At 47.5% G+C, this 25,039-nt stretch overlaps 1 protein-coding gene across 1 annotated transcript; it reads right to left on the bottom strand.

Moving 5' to 3' along the window:
• LOC147092683 (NACHT, LRR and PYD domains-containing protein 3-like) lies at nt 1-25,039 on the bottom strand. The gene is made up of 3 exons (XM_085975664.1): nt 24,976-25,039; nt 11,038-11,103; nt 1-1,870 (listed from the first exon to the last, which is right to left on the bottom strand). Exons 1-3 carry the CDS (start codon nt 25,037-25,039, stop codon nt 447-449), a joined length of 1,554 nt encoding a protein of 517 aa, XP_085831790.1. The 3' UTR covers nt 1-446.

The following is a 25,039-nucleotide window of genomic DNA, read 5'->3' as shown; positions in this document are numbered from 1 at the left end:
TGGTCATATTTGTGTTGAATCTGCTTCTCTCTGGTTTAACTGAACTGTTTGTTTCTCTTCATTACGGAGCAAGAACACAATCCGTGACTGTTCTACAATTCGCCCAACAGTTAGAGACAAATAAACAGTTACCTCAGACTCTGGCATTTGTGCAGTATGGGTCCCAGCCACTGGAGTCATTCACACTGAATGGAACAGTACTCCAGATTGAGTTATTTTATTGTATCGCAGAATCCAATGACATGAGACAGGACCGCACAGTCAATCGGGGTCAATGTCAATCCACAAAATGTAAGTGTTTTCACGGATCCCACTGTTTTCTGAGCCAGTGCTTTATTCTGAGACTCAAACAGGTAGTGTAATGTTTTCAGGAGGTCCCTTTTACCAGTTTCACTCTCTGCGTTTCCAATCTGTCCTTCAACCTTCTCCTTCACCCAGTCAATCACTCAGCAGGTGGTTTGATGAAGAAATGGACCCAGAAACTCCTCCAGGGGCCAAGCTGCCTGTGGAGAGGAGAGACCAGCAACAAAACAGAGAAATCTCTCAAATCGCCCATCTTCCTTGCTGTGGGCTTCATTGAGGAGTTTCAGGATGTCCCCGGGATCTGGAGTCAGGAATTGTGCGAGTGCGGCTACAAACTCTTGGATGGTGAGGTGCGGGAATGTGTGCACCACGCTCTGGGCAGAATTATCTCTCTCCAAAAGTTCCATCATGAACCCAGATAGGAACTGGGAAGGTTGTAGATTGTACTTGATCAAATCTCCATTTCCAAACACAATCTTCTTCTCGGAGACTCCTGTGAAGGCCATCTCACCAAGCTTCAGTAACACATCACGGGGGCTTTCAATCTCTCGGCCATGGATTTTCAGAATGTTGTAAATATAGTAGGAATATAGTTGGGTGATGGTCTTGGGAACTCGCTGCTGAATCCTGTCTCTTTGTGTAAAGAAGGGACCCAGTGACAGACCGAGGATCCAGCAGTAGGAAGGGTTGTAGCACATGGTGTACACGATCTCGTTCTCCTCCACATGTTTGAAAACAGCTGCTGCCACCGTCTGATCTTCAAAAAACTTGTTGAAATATTCCTTCTGTTCTTCACCAACAAATCCCAGGATTTCAGCCCAGACACTGATCTCAGCCTTTTCCAATAAATGTAATGCAGTGTGGCGGCTGGTCACTAGCACTGAACATCCTGGGAGCAGCTTGTGCTGTATTAAACTGTACACAATGTCAGACACTTCACACCAGTCTTCGGGATCTGTGCACATGTGCTGAGGTTCTGTATTTTTCCGATTGTCAGCAAAATCTATCGTGTCATTGAATTCGTCAAAACCATCGAATATAAACAGCAATACCTCTGGGTTCTTCCAGAGCTCTCCCAGAATATTCCCAAAGTAAGGATACAGATCCAGTATCAGATTCCTCAGGTTTATTCTACAGTTAATAGCATTCAAATCCCGGAATTTGAAGCTGAAAACAAATTGAAAGTGTGGGTATATTTTCCCAGTGGCCCAGTCATGAACAATCTTTTGTACCATTGTTGTTTTTCCAATCCCCGGGACTCCGCTCACTGCTCCTGAACTCCCAGATTTGGATTTTCTCCGGGAAAAACTGCTCTGCAACAATTGATCAGTTCGGATTTTTTCCAGCTCTCTCCGGAGATGTTTCTCTCTCCACTCTTCATGGTCTCGGCCTCTTGCCAGCAGTTCATGTTCTACAAGTGTCCGATCTCGAACAGTAGAAATGACCGTTCGCTCAGTGTATCGATCAACCAGCTGGAAAATCTTAACCTTCTCCTTTATTAGGATAGTGTTCACTCTCAGTGTTTCAGTTTGTACCCGGAGTGTTTCCTTGTGTTTCTGTTGAACGTCTTCAATTAGAACAGACAGAAAGTGGTTTCAATGTTAGTTATATTGACAAAGAAAGCTCCGATATACTGCTCTGCTTTTCAGTAATATGTAACACGAACTATTTCGAAATCTTAATCGTTGACAGTTAGAACACCAAAACAGTTCAAAACAGAACCTTGGTTGACTGAACACTTCTGAGAGAAGTTTCAAATCTAATGGGACACTAATACAGTATATACTTAACATGGCGAGCTGGGTGAAGGTGAAATGTACCCTCTGATGGTGAATACTATCTGTTGCACAATGTACTGCAGACATCTCATTACAAATCCACAGGTGATTCTGGTTACATGGCTGTAGTGGTTATAATGGATAAATGATTGAACCTCACACCCAGCAGAGCTGAGCTTTTGTACAAATAGCAAATCCGGAATTAGGCAGCAGGGAGAGGGACAGGCTCACAATGTACTGATTGGGCAGCGCTGAGAGAGGGACAGACTCACAATGTACTGATTGGGCAGCACTGAGAGAGGGACAGACTCACAATGTACTGATTGGGCAGCACTGAGAGAGGGACAGGCTCACAATGTACTTATTGGGCACACCTGAGAGAGGGACAGACTCACAATGTACTGATTGGGCAGCACTGAGAGAGGGACAGGCTCACAATGTACTGATTGGGCAGCACTGAGAGGGGGACAGGCTCACAATGTACTGATTGGGCAGCACTGAGAGAGGGACAGGCTCACAATGTACTGATTGGGCAGCACTGAGAGGGGGACAGACTCACAATGTACTGATTGGGCAGCACTGAGAGAGGGACAGGCTCACAATGCCCTGATGTTCCCCAATTATTTGATCAGCTCTTGGGTGAGCTCGTGGGAAATTCTATATATTTCCGGTTAACATGTCAAAGGGAAATGTTAATGTTATTGTGAAGGTGAAAAGGGGATTTACAACAATAACTTGAGTTGATATAGCCCCTTTAACGTAGTAATAGCGTCCCAAGACGCTTTAATTGGAGTGTAATCAGATAAAATGAAACGCTGAGCCAAATAAAGAGATATTAGAACGGGTAACCAAAAGTTTAGTCGAAGAGGTATAATTTTAAGAGTGAACAGGCGATAAGTAGAGGCGGATAGGTTTAGAGGGAGAATTCCAGAGTTCAGGGTTGAGGCTGCTGAGAACACAGCCGGCAATAGTGGAGAGGTGACAATTAGGGATACGCAAAGTCCAAAATTGAGGAGTGCAGAGATCTCGGAGTGTTGTAGGTCTGGAGGAGATTCCAGAGATAGGGATGGGTAAGGTCATGGAGGGATTTGAAAGCAAGGATCATAATTTCAAAATCAAGACTTTGCCAGACCGGGAGCCAAAGTAGATCAGCGAGCACAGGGGTGATGGGTGAACGGGACTCGGTGCGAGTTCCGATAGGCACAGCAGAGTTTTGGATAAGCTCAAATTTACAGAGGAAGGAACGTTGGTGGTTGGCAAGCCACAGAGTGTTGGAATAACTGAGACTGGAGATAACAAAGGCATAGATGAGGATTTCAGCATTAGATAGGCTGAGGCAGGGGCACAGATAGCGAATGTTATGGAGTTGGAAGCAGGTTTTCTTGTTGATGGAGAGGGTATGGGAGTGAAAGGTCAGCTCAGGATCTAATAGGAAGCATTGGTTGCAAACAGTCTGGTTCAGACTCACACAGTTGCCAGGGAGAGGGATGGAGTCCGTGACTAGGGAACAGAGTTTGTGGCCACGACCAAAGGAAAGGCTTTGTTCTGCCCAATATTTAACAGGAGGAAGTGTTTGCTCAGCCAATACTGGATGTCGGACAAGCTGCGTGACGCATCAGAGACAGTGCAGAGCCTGAGAGATGGTGGTGAGGTAGAGCTGGTCTCGTCAGTGGAACATTGTGTTTTCGGATGATGTCGCCTAGGGGCAGCATGTAGATGATAAATAGGAGGGGACAAGGATACATCCTTGGGGGATACCAGAGGTAACAGAGCGGGAGCGGATAGAGAAGCCAGTGCAGGAGATTCGATTCTCTTGCTACGATTGGATGAATAGGAATGGAATGGAATTAAGAAAGATGATTAAGGGCATCGGGAAATTATGAGGAAAGGTCAAGGAAATTTGATTAGTTTCCTTTACTGAAGAAACTTCAGAGTCCTGAAATTGAAGTGATTCTGATTTTTAATGTAATTAACAGCATTGCTGCAGGAACTAGGCTCACGGAGAAGGGAATCAGGTGCTAACAGAAAGTTCCAATTAGGAGGTAAGGATTCAGATGGAATTGAGTTTCAATTATGTAGTGTATGTACTTTGCAGAAGGAACTTTATTCTGCAGCCCCTGTATACTGCAGTACCAGTAGTGTCCACCCCTGTATATAAGCCTGTGTAGTAACATTTGCATAGTAGTTCCAGGTTGCCTCCATTCAGTAAAGACCTGTTATAACCAACTCCTGCAGTCCGTGTCTCAATTATACACGGACATAATACTGGCGACGAGCAGATACGAACTTACCTACAGTCTGCACCACCTCATGGGGATCCATCCCTGAAGCGAAGTTATCAGAGGTCGAGGCCAGAAGGAAGAAAGAAACAGAAGAAACAGGCGTCGACCGTGGGCATCCGCCTCTGAGTCAGCGGAGTTGAAGATTTGCAGGAGAGGCTGTCGAGAGCGGGGCTTGGTTATCCTGTCGATGGTGCTTCAGCTAATCAGGCTGGTGGCAGGTAGTACACTGATCCTCCCTGGGCTGCGGCGGTCTAGAGCTCGAGCGGGTGGCTTTGCAACGGGGCCGAGCAGCATTGTCGGGAGGAGGAGAGAGAGAGAGAGAGGGTGGAGCACACAGGGCGCGGCCGGTGCTACGAAGCCAGGCAGCGTACAGACCCGAGAAGAGGGAGGAAAGAGTCCCGCAGGGTTGTTCAGACGACGGGGAAATAATAAAAATTAAACACGCAGAAAGCCGCGAGGAGCTGCAGTTTGCCACGGGAACCGCGGAGAGCGGCGTTAGCAGCAGCGCGGGGGGAAGTGCGCGAAGACCATAGGGCGTCGCCAGCAACAGTGCTAGCAACAGCGGAGAAGACAGAAAGCGCGGGAGGCGCCATCTTAATCCAGCGGGGAAGAAGGCAAAGCGTGGGAGGCGCCATCTTAGATTTCCAAGATGCCAAAGACCGGCAATATCACTGCCTTCGATAATGCAATAGAAGACTGGACCACGTATGTGGAAAGACTCGAGGTATATTGCGAGGCAAACGAAGTAGCCGATGAGAAAAAGGCATCGGTACTGCTAAACTTAATGGGCGCAAGAACGTACGGCCTATTGCAGGACCTGATTACTCCAGCCAAACCGAAGGCGAAGAGTTTTAACGAAATTGTTGCTATCCTACAGGAACACCTAAATCCTACACCGCTGCTGATAGCAGAAAGATTTAAATTCCACAGGAGAAATCAGCATAAAGATGAGAGCAATGCTGATTACCTTACGGAACTACGCAAGCTATCAAAGCACTGCCAGTTCGGAGCAGGACTGGCAGATACCTTACGGGACAAATTTGTCTGTGGACTCCTGAGTGAAGGAACCCAGAAGAGGTTACTCTCAGAGAAAGAGCTGACGCTAGATAAGGCTTTCAGCGTGGCAGTATCGTACGAAGCAGCAGCAAGGGGAGCTGCGGAAATACAGCAAAAGCCACAGGAATACGGCACCCACGAAATGACACGGGGATTTGCAAAATGTTATCGCTGCGGCAGAACAACCCATGACCAGAAGGACTGCTGGTCCAAGGACAAAATATGCAGGCAATGCGGAAAGATGGGACACATTGCACGAGTTTGCAGGTCTGGGAAGAAGACCAACGACAACAAAAAGGCTACTAAGGAACCGTACAGGAAAGTACAAGAGATGACGGACAGTAGTTCCGAAGACCAGATAAGCGATCGTGAATCCGGAAACAAGAGACTAAGCTGTCTCAAACTTCACAACGTAATCGCAAAAGAGGATCACCAAACCATTTGGGTCACCCTCACGATAGCAGGGTCCCAAGTCAAAATGGAATTGGATACAGGATTGATGTGCCTCAATGAATCTGAGACTCGACGTTAACGGAGCAAAGCAAGGCTTTTATTAACTCAGAAAGTAACACACATTGGAGAAGTGTCTCTCATCCAGAGATCTGCTGTACTGCTGTGAGACACGCTGGGGCTTGCTTAAGTAGGGGCCAGGTATGGGCGGAGCCCTACACACAATACAATACAGGTAAGGAAATGAAACTGAAACTAAACTAAACACAGGGAATACAGTGCCTGATGAATGGCATATTTCATCACAAGGATCAGCTCTAACCGTCATGAATCGACGAGACTACGAGCAGCTATTCTCACACATACCCTTGAAAGAGACATCCATTGTCTTGAAGACGTATACGGGGCAAAAAGTATACCCCAGAGGAAAAATAAGGGTGCCTGTCGAATACAACGGCAAGGAAAGACAGAAATTGTATCTGTACATACTGCAAGATGGTGGACCACCGTTATTGGGATATGAATGGATCAGAAAGATAAGTTTAGACTGGCACTCCATTCAGGCACTGACGGTGGCTGGTAAAAAGGATGACGACATCACTCCTGGATGATTGTCAACAATCTTAGCTAACGCCAAAGAGGTATTTCAACAAGAACTGGGAACTCTTAAAGGCGTAACCGCCTCAATAAAAATAGGAGAGAATGCAATTCCCAAGTTCTTCAAAGCAAGACCGGTACCATATGCAATTCGCCCAGCTGTCGAGGCAGAGCTGGAGAATCTAGAGAATGCAGGCGTGTTATCTAAGGTAGACTGGAGCGAGTGGACGACACCCATCGTTCCTGTCATGAAGAAAACGTTAAACAATAAGTCTGAGGAGCCAAGGAAGGTTCGCATCTATGGGGACTTCAAGGTGACGGTGAACCCAGTCCTTCACACAGTACAATATCCTCTTCCAAGGATAGAAGATATCTTCGCCTCACTATCTGGAGGGAAGCGTTTTACAAAAATTGGCCTAGCACAAGCATATTTGCAGATGGAGGTTGAAGAATCCTCTAGGAAGTGTCTCACGATAAACACTCACAAAGGTCTTTACCCGTATAATCGACTGGTATTCGGAGTAGCATCAGCTCCGGCGATATGGCAAAGAGCGATGGAACAAGTCCTGCAAGGAATTCCGGGGACTCAGTGTTACTTGGACAACATCCTAGTGACAGGTGACGATGACAGTTAACACCTTGCGAACCTAGAGCAGGTGTTCACTAGACTACGTGAACAGGGGCTACAGGCCAATCGCCCCAAGTGCGAATTTTTTAAGAAACAGATATCGTATTGTGGCCACGTGATTGATGAAGAGGGGTTACATAAGCCCCCTGACAAAATTGAAGTGGTAGTTAAGGCTCCAGTGCCTGAAAATGTGTCGCAACTGAGGTCATTCCTCGGATTGGTGAATTACTACCATAAGTTTTTGCCGAATTTGTCCACAATTCTGCACCCACTGAACGCCCTACTACAAACGGGAGTAGCATGGAAATGGAGCGATGAATGTAAGCGGGCCTTTCAGAAGAGTAAGGACCTAATCACTTCAAGAGAAGTATTGGCTCACTACAACCCATCACTACCGATAAGACTGGCGTGTGATGCGTCTCCCTACGGCATTGGGGCGGTACTGTCACATAAATTCGTTGATGGTTCAGAGAGGCCGATTGCTTTTGCGTCACGCTCGTTAACTTCAGCCGAGCGTAACTACGCCCAGATTGACAGAGAGGCCCTCAGCCTGGTGTGGGGGGGGGGGGGTGAAGAAGTTCAATCACTACCTGCACGGTCAGAAATTTACTCTACTTACTGATCATCAACCTCTTGTCTCCATTTTCAACCCTCAGAAGGGCGTACCGATAATGACAGCACAACGGCTACAGAGGTGGTCCCTTTTCCTAGGGGCACACCAATATGACATCGAGTACAAAGGAACTAAACGGCATGGGAATGCTGATGGATTGTCGCGCCTACCGTTGCCGACGGTGGAAGAAGAACTTGCAGTGGATCCAGTGGAGATATTCCACTCGACCATAGTCGAATGTCTCCCTGTGACGAATGCAAACATAGAAAAGGAAACACGAAATGACCCGACACTCTCCTGCGTCTATGATTTAACGGTGAAGGGATGGCCAGCACATGGCGAACCACTGCTGCCAGCATTCTCGCCGAGAAGAGAACAGCTGTCAGTGTGCCGAGAAACCTTGATGTGTGGATCCAGAGTAGTAATTCCACCCAAATTGAAGGATAGAGTGCTCAATGAGCTTCAGAGGGTCATCTGGGAGGGGTAAAAATGAAGAACTTAGCCAGAGCGTTTGTGTGGTGGCTGGGAATCGATAGAGAAATCAAAGAGATGACCAAGAGCTGTACAGGATGCCAGAAGGTCCAAAACGCCCCACCACTAGCCCCTCTACATCCATGGGAGTGGCCCTCATCTCCATGGCAAAGGGTGCACACTGATTTTGCTGGTCCATTTATGGACTCGATGTTTTTAATTGCGGTGGATGCACATTCAAAGTGGCCAGAGGTAATAAAAATGTCCTCAACCACCACAGAAAAAACTATCACAGTCTTACGAACCATATTCGCCAGGAATGGGCTGCCTGAACAGATTTGCTCCGACAATGGACCACAGTTTGTGTCTGAAGAGTTCCGGAGGTTCTTAAAGAACAATGGTGTTAAGCATTACACATCCGCCTCATATCATGAAGCCACTAATGGATTGGCCGAGAGGTTCGTTCAAACATTCAAGAAGGCTATCAAGGCAATGTGTAATGAAGATATACCCCTGCAGCACAAGGTGGATAACTTCTTGTTTGCCTACCGGAATGCGACACATGCGGTTACCAACCAAACTCCAGCCATGATGTTCTTCAATCGAAGACTACGATGCCGCTTGGATTTGGTTAAGCCAAACGTCAGAAGAGATGTGGAGAACAGGCAGTTTCAGAATATGAATGAAAGGCCGACCAGGAGTTTTAAGATAGGTCAACCAGTTTTGGCCCGGGACTTCCGCACAGAGAAATGGCAGCCAGGAATGATCTGTACATGGCAAGGACCTCAATGTATACCGTGGACGTTGGAGAGAGCATTGTAAGACGCCATGCTGACCAGATTCTAGAGTCACTGGGAGAAGTCAACTCCACACCACGATCTGATACACCTGGCGATGAAACCGACGTACCAATTGCATCTACCTCAGAATCGGTGATATTGGAAGCAGACGAACCAAACAACGACATTGATCCCGACTCAACGTTGCCAGAAGAACCTGATACCCCAAAGAGGCGTTATCCAGACAGAATCAGGGAGCCTCCTCAAAGACTGAACTTATAATTGCTTAACTTCAACTAATGTATCTAGCAACTGTAATTGTAAATATGTTATTTCATTGTTAATCGAATGTTATGTACTGTTTAGCTAAAAGGGGAGGAATTGTAGTGTATGTACTTTGCAGGAGGAACTATATTCTGCAGCCCCTGTATACTGCAGTACCAGTAGTGACCACCCCTGTATATAAGCCTGTGTAGTAACATTTGCATAGTAGTTCCAGGTTGCCTCCATTCAGTAAAGACCTGTTATAACCAACTCCTGCAGTCCGTGTCTGAATTATACACGGACATAATAAATTATTTCACCCAAAGTGTAATAGAATAGGGGATCAAGTTACCAGGGAAGGGAATTTGGGGCAGATAAATGGGACTGAGAGTTAATTAGATAAGTTTCTGTGGAGACACTGAACAGATGGACAGGTGAGATCTTCACTGTTACAGGAACAGACTTGTTTGGGTCAAGTGGATTTATTCTGCTTCTCATAATGTTCCTGCTGTAATTTTGTTTCAGAAAATACTAACACTGTTTGAGTGGTGTTGCACATACAGGCTGCATGGCCTAGAATTTGATCCGGCCTGGAATCGGGCGTGCAGTGAACGGAACGTGCACTGTAAATGCCTCTTACCGTTGACTCAGGCAGCAGGTATTATTTGTTCTGATTGTAATGAGCCAGTGGTGCAGTTAGCGCTGCCCGTGCTATTCACTGACTATGCATAGCCTGTGTTTTCCTTTGGGTGGGGATGGGTGTTAGATATCGGGCCTCCCTGACGCCAATTAAAAGGCAACCAGCCCCTTGTAAAGGTACTCTCTGGGTACAGACAATAGGGAGACAATTGAGAATTGGTCAAATGGCTGCTGGAGCTACAGATCGTGCCCCTAGATTCACAAACGCTGCCCTGGAGGCCCTGGTAGAAGCAGTGGGCAGGACGAGGGACATTCTCTGTCCCCTAGTGGGCAAGAAACCCTCTAGTCATCAACTCCATCGACAGTGGGAAGAGGTGGATGAGCAATTCAATAAACCATCGAATTTTAAGGCACAGAAGGAGGCCATTTGGCCCATTGTGCCTACGCTGGCTGAAAAAGAGCTATCCAGCCTAATCCCACTTCCCAATTCTTGTTCCATAGCCCTGTAGTTTACAGCACTTCAAGTGAATATCCAAGTAGAGGGTCTCTGCCTCTACCACCCTTTCAGGCAGTTTGTAAAGACCCCCACCACCCTCTGGGTGAAAAAGGTTCTCCTCAACTCCCCTCTAATCCTTCTACCAATTACATTAATCTATGCCCCCGATTGTTGACCTCTCTGCTAGGGGAAACAGGTCCTTCCTATCCACTATCTAGGCCCCTCATAATTTTAGCAGCGCTGGAGGCTTAGCTCCCAGGACATGGCTCCAAATCCATAGTGACTCATCCAGGGAAGCCCCAATAAATTAATGTTCACTGCTGGTCAATTGCTGTATTAGACTGACTGACCACTGGGAGTTTGATGTTTTATCCCGGTCAGTGACGTGCACTGGCAGCAAAAGCCAGTCGCATGAGGAGCTGGATAAACTACTGGAGTAATGACAACATGTGCAAGTTTACAGATAATCCCAAGCCTGGTGTGAATTGTAACTTCATCCCACACATTTCAATGACACATTTCAGTATCAGTGACAAGTGAAAATGAAGTTGAATTCTGTTTGCCCAGCTCTTTAATTTTTCACCCCCAGATTTTGGACATCTCTAAACCAATGGTTAGAGTTAATGTCTCTGATAATCAGAACCGAAATAATCTGTTTGAAATCCTCAGCCCATCACCTACCTTTCAGCTGACTGGGAACTTCAGATAAACACTCTGTGGCTTTCATGTAATTAAATCGAAAGAAACCTGTTTAAATAAATTAGTTTTCATGAAAGCAAATCTGTGCACTACTTTAGTAAAATATGTAAATTTAGATGTGAAGTTGAATTCAGTGTGTGATTTTACCGTACCAAGTTCCTGTATTTCTTTCAGTATTTTGTCCAACTTTGGTACCCCATGGCGCATTTTCACAAAGGATTCCCACATCACCCTTCGGGCTCGAGAGCCTTTCTCCATCACCAGATTTAGGAGAAGTTTGGAACTGTCCGCCTGGTTTCCCTTCTCCGTGAGCTCAGTGATTTTCTGTAAAGAACAAGAATGAATATATTGATGAGTGGAGTGAAGGGACTGCAGCAATAATGAACTGGAAGAGATTTTCCTCTTATTGCGCTCGGGCAAGAGCAGGAAGAGGAAACCAGGGCGGCGTTGGTTTCCCGTTGGTAACAAAGCCTCCCTGCTTTCGGTCCCGTACACTCTCAATACTCTCCCTCTTCACCATTTCAAGCAGTCATAAGACCCAGATCATGTTCCCCTCATCTCTTTTTTCCTGTAAGTTGATAAATTCAGCTCTGAGACTGTGTTTTATAATGGAAGGTCCGCGGTCCGAGTATGATCCGTTCTGCCCTGCTCTGACCCCATTCCCCATTATTCGTTCATTCTGATGTTAGGGGCTCAATCCTGATGAGTCCATTGTGGCCTCAGCAATGTTCTGTGCAACTATTGGCCATGAATGGGAGTGTTTAACCTAATTAGGTAGGGGGACAGGAACCAGGATGAAGAATTCGAGAGGAGAAACAAGGTGTATGGAGCATTGCGAGAGACAAATAGCGCGAGAATATGGAAGAGCCCAGAGAGAGGAGGAATCAGGCAGGGGGGAAATGCAAAACAGACTAAGGCGAGTCTAGAATGTGTATACATCAATTCACGGTGCGTGACAAATAATGTTGGTAAGCTGCAGGATATGGGTTATGATATACTAGCAATATGGAGACCTGGCTCAAACAAGGGGAGGAATCAGAACTTAACATTCCTGGATACAAAGAGTTCAGGGGGAATAAGAAAGAAAAAACAGTGCAGTGGGGGAGAGTGACAGTAGACTGGGGAAACACAGAGTAAATGCCAAGGAGGGATGGAATTCCTGAAATGTTTAGATGAGAACATTCTTGATGAATACAGTTCCAGCCCAACAAGGAACGAAGCAGAGCTCGATCTAGTTATAGGCAGTGAAGTGGGAAAGTGGAGCACTTTTCAGTGGGACAGCATTTGGGGAACAGTGACCAAAATATCATTAGGGTTCGAGTAGTAATGGAAAGGGACAATGATCAATCTAACGTGAAGATGCTCAACCGAAATAGGGTTTACTTCAGTGAGCTGTAAACGGATCAGTTGAATTGGAAACAAAGATTGGCAGGTAAACAGTAAATGAGCAATGGGAGGTCTTCGAAGAGGAGATATCACAGGTACAGACCAGACGCGTTCCTATGAGGGTGAAGGAAGGGCATCCAAAGCTAGAGCTCCCTGGATGACTAAAGATATAGGGCTAGAAATTCGGTATCGCCCCGTTTGGGGCGCTAGTCCTAGCGAAGCACAAAGTTTAGCGCCACCTCGTGCAATATTGGGTAGCAGCGCCCCTGAAGGTGATTGCGGTGCTAAATCAGGCGCTGCACGATACTCTTAAGGCGCTAACCCGGCGGCGCAACCCAATTTCACCGCGGCGGGGCGCAGCGCAGGTGCTGTCAATAATCACTTTCCCCGAGACACACTGGCGCCGGCCAGCTCTTAAAGGGGCAGGTCAATTAGCATCACCAGACACACTCACTGCCTTGTAGGCCTTAAAATCGGTGCGAACCTACCTGTGGCGCTCCAGCCTAGCAAGACATGGAAAGGGTGAGGCAGAGGGCAGAGCGCTTCACTGATGAGGCATTGGATGTTCTGGTTGGCGCAGTGGAGCACCAGCGAGCTGTTCTGTACCCTGAGGATGGGAGGAGGCCTCCTCAAGCCGAATACCGCCGAGCTTGGAGGCAGGTTGCCACAAGAGTGTCCTCCAGCAGCGTGGTGCCCAGGACTCCTGTGCAATGCAGGAAGAAGTTCAACGACCTCACTCGGGTCGTTAGGGTGAGTGCCTTTTTCACAATCATCTTCATCCCTCCATCTGCACCTCACTTTATGGCCAGAGGGTGCGCGAGTCCCCAATGGCCGTCTGTCAGCCAGCACCCATGGCCCTTTCAGGAAACACACACGCACATGCAGCTCAGTGCATAATGTAAGGGCTATTCAACCATGGGGGGCATGTAATGTCAGCTCAATGCATGATGTAAGGGCTATTCAACCATGGGGGGCATGTAATGTCAGCTCAATGTATGATGTAAGGGCTATTCAACCATGGGGGGCATGTAATGTCAGCTCAGTGCATGATGGAAGGGCTATTCAACCATGGGGGTCATGTAATGTCAGCTCAGTGCATGATGTAAGGGCTATTCAACCATGGGGGGCATGTAACGTCAGCTCAATGCATGATGTAAGGGCTATTCAACCATGGGGGGCATGTAATGTCAGCTCAGTGTGCATGTTTCATCACTTCCTGTCCTTTCTCCTGCAGTCCAAGCTGGCGTGGAACCAGCGGGAACAACTTCGCACCGGAGGAGGCCGGCCTGACCTGCACACCCTGACGGAGCTGGAGGAAGGAATCCAGCTGAATCTGGGAAGCAGGATGAGTGGTCCTGTCGCCGCTGGAGCTGCCGACCCCAGTGTGCACAGCGATGGTAAGGTTATCACCTTTTTGATCACTCTCCTTCCACTTGTTCCCCCCACCAGCATGATTTTTCACTGTCGAACCAGCGCAGTGCATTGCAGCACTCACTGCCACCCTGTCCTCATGCTAAAGCCACTCCTGTACCTCCCTGCTTTCAGGTGCTGATTTGCCAGGTGAGGAGGCGGGCCCTCAAGCTGCCACGGTGAGTGACTCTGGAGGCGACAAGCAGGAGGAAGCCGGACCATCCCAACCACCCTCAGGCGAGCCAGCCCAACGCCAGACTGGGGGGACGACAAGCTCTGAGGAGGAACCAACTCCAGGCACCAGTGGGCTGCAGCAACGCAAGGGGGGGTAGGGAAGCTCGGGGACCGTCTCCCCGGAGGGCGAGTCAGGCTGCCAGTGCTGCTGCACAGAGCGCAGAGGAGGTGCGTGCCCTCGCAGAAATGAGCACCCAGGCTGGGCTGAGGTACACTGAGCTTATGGCTGAATTGGCAAGGTTGCCTGAATCCATCGAGATGCTGGCGAGGAGTGTCCAAGACTTCGGAGCAGCACAGGCTTGGAGTGCGCAGGACTTCAGGACAGCATTAGAAAAGAATGTCCAGGGCTTCAGCGAAGCAATGGAAAGGACTGTCCAGGGCTTCAGCGAAGCAATGGAAAGGACTGTCCAGGGCTTCGCCAAAGCACTGGCACCTGCCATGCAAGTGCTGAGTGCTGCCACGCAGTCACTCGCTGGTCTCATGCAGACGCAGATTGAGGCCACGCGAGCACTGACTGCTGCCACCCTCGATGGATCAGACAGGATTACCCGGGGCCCTCACAGCACCACAGCAGGCCAGCAATCTGTGGACCATCCGATTGCTGCGCAGGCTGCGGTGCTGCGCCATCAGAGTGCCAGTATGTTGGCCAAACAGTGAGCTGCTGTCCGCTCTCAAGGTGACAGCATTCCTGATGCCACTGCTGGCACATCTCCACTGCAGCTGCCACCACCTGCAGGACAGACTGCTTCCACCTATGCACAGGTGGAGCAGTCAGCAGCCGGGCCCTCTAGGCCCAGAGGTCGTCCAGGCCACCCCTCAGGAGCATCTGCACTTTCGGACAGTCAGCAGGCCTCCCCCAGCCTTGCTGCAGCCATTGGGGTCACATTAAGGAGGAGCTGCAGGGAGGGAAGGGGCCAGTCTCGAAAGAGACCCAGATCACCATCAAGGGGGAAACAGTAGAGGGTGCTGATGAAGCATCTGTTGAGTAGGAATCAAGGCCAAGGAAGATGGTCGGAATGTGATTTATGTTTTGGACAGTCTCCCGGGTGTGAGAGCCAGTTATGTGTCAGAGTGTTAGTTTTGCTTTCTGTTGCCATTGCTTATTCATGTTGGAAGGAACAACATTTTGTGTAATAAAACACTTTTCATTTACAATGGCCATGTCTGCTATTTACATGCATCTTGCCCTTCACAGGCTTGGGGGTATCAGAGCGGTTCCATTCCTGTTGTTGGAATGGCAGCAAGCATTCCATGAGAGGGGCCTAGAAGCGACTTCTGATCAGCCTCTGACACGCAGCCTGAAAAGAGCCGCTCGCGTAGAAGTTCAGGGCAGCAGTCATCTTCTCAGCCACCGACAGAGATGACCGGCACCTTATCGGAGGCTGCAGATCTGGCTGAAGCAGCTGGCACAGCTCAGTCACCACCTCCTTTGTAAAGCGCTGCCTTCTGATACACTGCTCCTCCGACATGCTCATGTAGGAAAACTGCTGTCAGAAAACCCTGCCAGCGCAAGGTCTGGTGTGGCGACGTCTGTTGGCCCTCCTCCGTCTGGCCATGCCTGCCCCTCTCTCCATGCTTCTCTGTGCCCTTTCCCGATGATTCAGCAGCAGGACGTTCCCCTCCAATGCAGCCCCCATAATAAGTGCGCACAGGAAGTTTTCCCGTTGTCAATGCTCACCAACACCAAGATGATGGTCAGCGCTGGCTCAGTGGTGAAATGGCTCGCAGTGTGCAGCTCAGCAACTCTCTGTAATTCTCGAGGAAGTTGTGAGCCAAAAAGGCTGGCGCTTTCAAACCCCTTTAAATAGCGCCTCTCCAGCCCGAGAGCGACTGGGGAAGGCTCCAGGTAAGCTGTCCTTAATAGCGCCAGGCGGTGCGGAGGGGGGCGCCACTGAATTTCTGGTCCAGGGCGCCCAAAAGGTGTTTCACTCAAATGACATCATAATCTGCCTGCGCCCATGAGCGGGCACTAAGATTTTGCGCCGCCGCTAAATGTCAGCTCAATATGGGGAGAGGCGCTGGCTTCGCTTCGCCCAGTCGGAAATTGGTTAGCGCCCCATTTCTCGGCCTCTTTAGGCGCTAATTGGTGGTGCTACCAACCGAATTTCTCCCCCTATATATAGAGGTTAACATTAAACAGAAAAGGTTGGCTTATAATAAATGTCATATTCATAATACAATAGAGTTAATTAAGAAAAATACAGAAAGTGCAGAGGCGAACTAAAAACAGAAATACGAGGGCCTAAAACTTTTATGTGAAAATATCATTGGTTAACATAAAGGGGAACACTGTTGTCATTTATAAATATTATTATAAATAGTAAAAGGATAATCAAACGAAGGGTGGGGCCTATTAACGACCAAAAAGGAGGTTGTTTTGTGTAGGCAGAGGGCATGGCTGAGGTACTAAATTAATACTCTGCGTCTGTCTTCAAAAAGCAAGAGGGTGCTGCCAATGTCACAGTAAATGAAGAGATAATAGAGAAATTGGACAAGATGCAAATAGGTAAAGGGGAGGCACTTAAAATATTGGCAGCACTCAAAGTATAAAAGCCACCCTGTCCGGATGAAATCCATCCGAAATTGTCACTGTTCTAGTTACAATCTTCCAATCCTCCTTGGACATGTGAGTGGTGCCAGAGGACTGGAGAGTTGCCACTGTCACACCCCTGTTCAAAAAAGTGGAGAGGTATAGCACCTACAGGCCAGTCGGCCCCCCCAGCTAGTATAATCTATATATATATAAAGCGGTCGATCTGTCTGTCTGTCTGTCTGTCCTTCTGTCCTTGGGTGTGCGTCTGTCCGGCTATGCGCTCGAAAGCTACGCGCGCGTTACCTCCAAAGAAAGCTTACGTTTCCGGGATGCTGGTAAGCTTATTTACTTTTCGGTCGGACGAAAATTGTTCGCGCCTTATGCAAAAAACCTTCAAAATTAAACTCATTATCTGCTTGCATTGATTGACTGACGTCAAGGTTCGACCAATCCTGTGCCGTCACGATTGACCAATCCTACAGTACGGTCCCCTGATGGTTGGCCAATCGGGGTGTGTGTGTGTGTGTGTGTGTGTGGGGGGGGGGGGGGCCGGACTAATCGTTTTCATCTCGGGGATCTGGCAGCCATTGTTTCAGTGCTTGCAGCTTCCAGCTCAAACTACTTTGAAAGTTAGTATCTCAATAACAAGATTTACCAAAAACGTTTTATAAGTACTTTCACGGTATTAAGTGTGTGTGTGGGTGGGACTAATTGTTTTCATCTCAGGGAAGTGCCAGCCATTCTTTCACTGGTTGCAGCTCAAGCTACTCTCCTTATCCAGCTTTGAAAAAGTTAGTTTCTCTTTTAAAAATAACATAAGATTTACCAAAAACGTTTTATAAGTACTTTCACTTTCATCTTTCAAGGTATTAAAAAGGTAGAAATGTTGCCCGGCAGCACATTCACAAAGGGACACAGAGAGGGCCCTGAAGCCTGGGACTCGATTTAAAATGTTGCCCAGCACCAGATTCACAAAGGGACACAGACAGGGCCCCAAAGCCTGGCACTCGATTTAAACCGCCCGCCCCAAAACAGCCCTGGCAACGCCAGGCTCCCCCCAGCTAGTATATCTATATATATGAATTGATACATCTGTCTGTCTGTCTGTCTTTGCCTGTGCGTCTGTCGGGCTATGCGCTCGAAAGTTACAGGGCGTACCTACGCGCGCGTTACCTCCAAAGAAAGCTTACGCTTCCGAGACGGTTTAAAGCATATTTACGTTTCGGCCGGGCTAAAATCGCGCCCGCGGTATCCGAAAAACCTTCAACGTTCCGCTCATTAGCATCTCATTATCCGCTCATTAGCGACAGAGTGACCTTGAGGCCGACCAATCGTACAGCGGGTTGCTGGCGTGTGCCGCCGGGCCAATTGGTGCGTGTGTGGCCGGGCCTTATCGTTCTGAACCGAGGTGAGTCGCCGCCATCTTGATTCCAAACTTTTTCTTTTTCCCGCGTCTTAAAAAAAAACGTTGCTTTTAAAACACATAGTTTTTAAAAAAAATGATTTAGAAAGTAATTAACTTATCTAATCTCATTAATTTTCCTACCTTTCCCCATTTTTCCAGGTAGGCCTAGAAGCCTCGGCGTCTCCTCCGCACCCATGCCCGAGCGTCACCCTGGCAACCGGGCCCGCCGGCCGTCTCGCACAGCCGCAGTCGGTGGTCTTCACCTCGGGGGGGGGGGCCGCGCGCGCAGCAGGAGCAGCTGAGACGCGGCGTCTCTCTCTCTGGCTCGGCCGGGGGGCGGGGCTTGGTCAGCGTCACGGCTACCCTGCCAACCGGGCCCTCCGGCCGTCTCGCACAGCCGCAATGTTGAAGCCAGCTCGGGAGGCTGGTGCTCGGAAGATCGCGCCTCCGGAGTTCAGTGCTTAGTTGCTGGGGGGGGGGGGCGAGCCTCGGGGGTGGGGGTGCGAGTCTCGGGGGGCCAACCTCTGGAGTTCGGGGGGAGGATCAGGAGGAGGAGTCTCTCTCTCTCTCCTTCCCCACCTCTCTCCTTCCCACACAGACAGACAAACTCATTTATATATATAAAAATTATTTCTACTTTTTTCATATTAACATGCCCTCAAAAAACCCTCGGCACTGCCGGGCACTCCAGCTACAGCCAGCACCAGGAATGAGGGACTTCAGTTACATGGATGGGATGGAACTGTCTGTTTAACACCCCTGATCTAGATGTTTAAATTGAGGCACTTTCAGTAATTCTTTGGTATCCCGTGCTGAGAACTATCTGGATTGGTTAGTATTCAGACTCCAAGGTTTCCTACTACTAGCTTGGAAAAGTCAGGAACTTTCCCCTTGGAACAAAGGTGACCTAATAGGGGTTTTTAAAGATGATGAGAGGTTTTGATAGATTTGAGAAAGAAAAAACTATTCCCTCTGGTGAGTAGTTCAATAACCAGAGGTCATGGATTTAAAATAATTGAAAAAGATCTAGAGAGAGGATGAGGACAATTGCTTCCACTCAGAGTTCTCAGGATTAGGAACGTTCTACCTGAAAAGATGGTGAAAGCTGATTCCATAAATAATTTTAAAGGGAGTTGGACAGGTACTGGAGGATGAGGAACTTACAGGGTTTTGGACAAACAGTTGGAATTTGACACTAAGCAGGACTGTTCTTTCAAAGAGTCTGCAGAGAGATGACGCGTCAAATGGCCTCCTTCTGTGCTGTAAGTTTCTGTGATTATACTATAGCTGTATAATTTGCTTGAACATCCTGAGGATCTTCATAGAACCAACAAGTTGATTTAGCTCTGGATCTGAATCAATATAAATGGGATCATTCTATTCGGTTGATCCAACACTCCCCACAGGTATTTTTTTTGGATTGTTTGTTCTGTTTGTGTCCAATACTTGTTCACTGGTTTAGCATTTTCTAACAAATAAGTTTCCTTTAGCAGGCACATGGTTATCATCTCACAGTTCCTCAATTTACTTTAAGTAGTTTATAGGTCACTCAACTCATGAACTTCCTTCCAAATCCCGTCAGTTGTTTCCTAGTGCTAATAACATTCTTGGTTCCTTTTGATTTTAGCCCACAAAGGGTTATATCGGACCTGGTACCCTGTCCTTTCTTTGTACAGATACGGACGGATCTGCTGGGTATTTTCACAATTGTGTTGTTGTTTCAGATTTACAACAGTTTTAATCCATTTCTTTCCTGTTTGGCGTGTTCCTCTTCTGTAACAATCTGTGATTCTAAGATCTGACATCCTGTTAGTTTTGTGATGTTTTAATAATCCAAACTCATTCTGTGTCCCTCCCACTTACCTGATGTTCTTGTCCACTGAAATGCCTCTCGTATGTTAACAACGAGCCGACACCGTCCACCCCTCCTTCAATCGCCTGTTCCAGTCTGTCCCGGTAGAATTTCGTCAACTGGAACAGCTGGTAATCGTCGCACTTTGTCAAGACCTCAGTGATTGTAGAGTTCGGGTCTGTGAACACAAATGGAGAAAACTAAACACATTATCCACTTTACATACAAGCTGCAACATTTTCTCTTACACCAGACGGCTGAAGCCTCCAGTGAGCTAGATCGAACACCTTGTGGAAAAACCACATTCAACGCAATTGCTACATCCTGTCGATCTACATAGTCAGTCAATTCTTTAAAAAAAGTGCTTACATTTCTCAAACACGACTTGTCTACAGCTAATCAGTTCCAGCCTCCCCTGTATCTCAACATTCACTAATTCAGCATTAAATTACAAATTCGAGGAGTTGGCGCACGACTGCCATAGACTAACTGTTCTAGATACCCGATCTTTCCTCTCTCTCCTCCATAGTTGAACAGAGGCGTTACTTGGGCTCCTTCAGCAATCAATTATATTGTTTATATCTAAAGAGGATTGAAAAATTGTGGAGTCTCTCTCCTATCTCCTCGGTGTGACTTCCTTTAACATCCTGGAGTGCATTTTCTCGGGGATCAGTGAATTATCCACATTGCAATTTTTCTAAAATCCAAATCCTTCTCTACAGTTATCTCAAACTATGGTCCCACATCATCCTCTATTACATCTACATTCACAGTACCAAAATCATGTTTAGAATGTAAAGAAAATATATGGTATCTCCTCAAAACTTCATCCTCCACAACTAGATTCCCCCTTTGTCCCGAGCCCTAAAGCCTTGAATTATTATTTCACTTCATATAAACCCTGACTTTTTATATTATCCGTTGGTCTTATCCCATATACCATTTTACCCAGCCCCACCCTATCTCCCTTTTCACCTTGCTACTACATGTTCTACATTCCTCATGATTTCCTGCAGTATTGAGTGCTCTAGTCTGATATTGGGCCGATACAAACCAGCTATTTATACAGCCACCCACAACAATGTTCTCTCGCTGCTGAAAATGTTCTAACCAGAAGCATTTCTCTCCTAGTCCTGTACAAACGTTGCATAGATACTGGACCCCATCAGTCTTGCTTTTAGCTTTCACATGTTTGGAACGATTTTTACATTCACACACGTAACATTCAGTCAATGTTCTTTTCAATGCTCATCCTCGTTTTTATTTATTTTTTCAAAAGGGAAACAATGACTTTATCGCTCATTACTTCAAAATCTCCCTCCTTTTTCCTGATAATATTTTTACACTTTCATAAATCTGCTGATCCTGCTCCAAAAAAGTTATATTAATGATACTCCCTATTCTCAGATCTGGATTTCCCCAAACTCTGGTCATATCAACTGATTCTCTTCTGCCTGCTGCAGCCACCTTTTCTGAAAACCATTATTAATGGTCTTTTCAGATCACGGCCATCCCGTCCCTTTTCCCCGAACTCACTCTAATGTCCCAACAACGTGAACCCTTCCCTGCTGTTCCAGCACTGCAGTCACACATTGACCTGCCTCCTCAAGCAGCCCAGTGCAAAAAATTCCAGAGATCACCAGCCTTGTTTTTCAATCTATTATCTGACTTTCAATTACCTCAATATATTCCTCAAACCAGGGCAGCATACTAGCCGCAACTATCTCAAGCTGATTCATCTTCGCTCCATCATAAGGTCAGAGGTGGGGCTGCTCATTGATGATTGCAGTGTGTTTGCCTCTGTTGGCAATTCCTCAGATAATGAAACAGTCCATGCCCGCATGCAGCATAACCCGGATAACATTGAGGTTTGGGCTGATAACTGGCAAATAATATTCGAACCACACAAGTGTCAGGACCTGTACATTTTTTCTTCATTCCTGGGATGTGGGTGTCGCTGGCAAGGCCAGCAGTTATTGCCCATCCCTAATTGACCTGGATGTGGTGAGCCACCTTCTTGAACCGCTGCAGACCCTGTGGTGAAGGTACTCTCTGTGCTGTTAATGACGGACTTCCATGATTTTGACCCAGCGATGAAGGAATTTTCAAGTCAGGATGGTGTTTGATTGGGGGGAAGTAGGTGAAAGTGTTCCTGTGCGCCGGCTGCCATTTTCCTTCTAGGTGGTAGAGGTCGTGAGTTTGGGAGGTGCTGCCGAAGAAGCATTGGCGAGTTGCTGCAGTGCATCTTGTAGATGGTACACACTGCATCCAGGGTGCGCTGATGGTGGAGGGACTGCCGAGCTTTGTTCTGATCTGTTGGTTGTGGAATCGATTAGTTATGTCTATAGCATGCTGTTTCTGCTGTTTAGAATGCACGTAGTCCTGTGTTGCAGCATCCCCAGTTTGACAGCTCATGTTTAGGTACTCATGCTGCTGCTCCTGGCATGCTCTTCTGCACTCTTCATTGAACCAGGTTTGGTCCCCTGGCTTGATGGTAACGGTAGAGTGAGGGATATGCCGGGCCATGACGTTACAGATTGTGGTGGAATACAATTCTGCTGCTGCTGATGGCCCACAGAGCCTCATGGATACCCATTTTTAGCTGCTAGATCCGTTCTCAATCGATCCCATTTAGCACATTGGAAGTACCACACGACACGATGGAGGGTGTCCTCAGTGTGAAGACGGGACGTCGTTTCCACAATGACTGTTACCAATGTGGTCATGGACAGCTGCATCTGCGACAGGTAGATTGGTGAGGCCGAATTCCAGTAGGTTTTTCCCTCATGTTGGTTCTCTCACCACCTGTCCACAGGCCCAGCCTGGAAATTATGTCCTTCAGGACTCGCCCAGCAATGGTGCTACCGAGCTACTCTTGGTGATGGATATTGAACTGCCCCACCCAGAGTACATTCTGTGCCCTTGGTAATCTCAGTGCTTCTTCCAAGTGTTGTTCAACATGGATAAGTAATGATTCATCAGCTGAGGGAGGGCGATATGTGGTAATTGGCAGGAGGTTTCCTTGCCCATGCTTGACCTGTGCAATGAGACTTCGTGTGGTCTGGAGTTAATCTTCAAAACTCCCCGGACCACTACCTCCTGACTGTATACCACTCTGCCGCCTCATCTGGTGATGATGGTGGATTCTGGGACATTGGCTGAAAGGTATGATTCTGTGAGCATGACTATATCAGGCTGTTGCTTGCCTAGTCTGTGGGACAGCTCTCCAAATTTTGACACACTTCCCTAGATGTTAATGAGGTGGACTTTGCACGGCTGACTGGGCTCGGTGTGCCTTTTTCGTGTCCAAAGCCGATGCCGAGGTCGATGCCGGGTGGTCTGCCCGGTTTTATTCTTTTTATTGTTTTATGTAGCAGCTTGGCACAGCTGAGTGGCTTGTTAGGGCAGTTAAGAGTCACGTATAGGCCAGACCAGGTATGGGCGACAGAGTTCCTTCCCTAAAGGTAGTTAGTCAACAATCCGGTAGTTTCATGGTCACCATTACTGATCGTAGCTTTTTAGTCCAGATTTATTTAATTAGCTGCAGATGACTCGTCCAGTAACATAACCATTATGCTACCTTTCCCTTGTTATCTCCATCTCCTCAACCACATTCCCATGAGAGTCAATGACATTACCATCGCCAAGTCCCCCACATCATCCAATAATTGTACTGGATCAGCCACATAAAAAGCGTATCTACTGTAGCAGGTCAGAGGCTGGGTATTCTGTGGTGAGTGGCTCACTTCCTCATCCCCAAAATTCTTTCCCCCGCCAACTTGACACGTCAGGAAGTGATGGAATACTCTCCATTTGTCTGGACGAGTGCAGCTGCAACAACAGTCATGAAGCTCGACACAATTCAACACAAAGCATTCTGCTCGATCAGCACCCCATCTATTGTGGCAAATATTCACACCCTCCACCATTGGCGTACCGAGGCTACAGTGGGCTGTCTACAGGATGCACTCACGTAACTCGCCAAGCCATCGTCGACAGCACCACCCAAACCCACGACATTTACCACTAGAAGGACGAGGGAAGCAGGTGCAAGGGAACACCATCACCTCCAAGTTCCCCATAAAATGACACAACATCCTAACTTGGATATGTATCACTGCTCCTTCATTGTCGCTGGATCTCAACCGCGGAACTCCCTACCTAAAAACACTGAAGGAGCACCTTCACCATGTGGACTGCAGAGATTCAAGAAGACAGCCTACCATCACCTATTCAAGGGCAACCAGGAATGGGCAATAAATGCTGTGCTTGCCAGTGACACTCGCAACTTGAACATTATTTTAAAACATGGATTTCTAGTTGTGTTATTGGCTTTGACCAGAAGTATTTTCTGCTCTCCTTGCCTTTCCAGAAAAGGTCACACCCATTGTAACATTTTATTCCCTCTGGCACCAGAAGTTGTCTATTCCCCAAACTGTCGAATCAGACACTTCTATCGCTCTCCTGTTCCTTTGGGTAAACTGCTGTCAACCTCTTGCCCCCCAACACTCGAGGTGACTCCCTGATATCGCACTGTCGCTCAGGAAGACCGTCCTCTGAGTCACTGTCTCTATCCACCTTATAGACCCCAATACCAGGCATCAATTTGACAGTTCCAGTGCTCAGGGGCTCCCTCCACCTGTGACTGCAGTGCCCCTCTAGATGGTCACTCACTTCCTGCTTTGTACTCAGCCCCTGCCCAGGTGATTTCATTGAAACATAAAATTCTTAAGGAGCTTGACAGGGTAGTTACTGGGAGGATGTTTCCACTGCCTGGCGAGTCTAGTACAAGGGGTCAGAGTCTTAGAATGAGGGGGTCAGACATTTAGGACTAAAGTGAGGAAAATATCTTCACTCAAAGGGTTGTGAATCTTTGGAATTCTCTACCACAGAGGCTGTGGATGCTCAGTCATTGAATATATTGAAGACAAAGATCGATAGATTGTTGGATACTAATTGCAGAGCAGGCTCGAAGGGTCGAATGGCGTACTCCTATTTCTTATAATAAGTTTCCTCTTCCTGTGTGAGCTCAGGTTGTTGCACGAGATCAGGAGCATTTGTCAGGATAGAAATTACATTTAAAGAATTTTGTGAACCCACCTGTGTCCATTCTCATTCTTGTTGAAGATGTTGGATCTTCTCCCTTGTTTGGACCTTCAGCCAT

The sequence above is a fragment of the Somniosus microcephalus genome, unplaced genomic scaffold (genome assembly GCF_052327205.1).
Source record: "Somniosus microcephalus isolate GS21.2 unplaced genomic scaffold, FLI_Smic_1.0 unresolved_chr2, whole genome shotgun sequence".
NCBI classification, from domain to species: Eukaryota; Metazoa; Chordata; class Chondrichthyes; order Squaliformes; family Somniosidae; genus Somniosus; species Somniosus microcephalus.
Note: the sequence above shows the minus strand (reverse complement) of the source record. Positions and strands in the feature narration are given on the sequence as shown.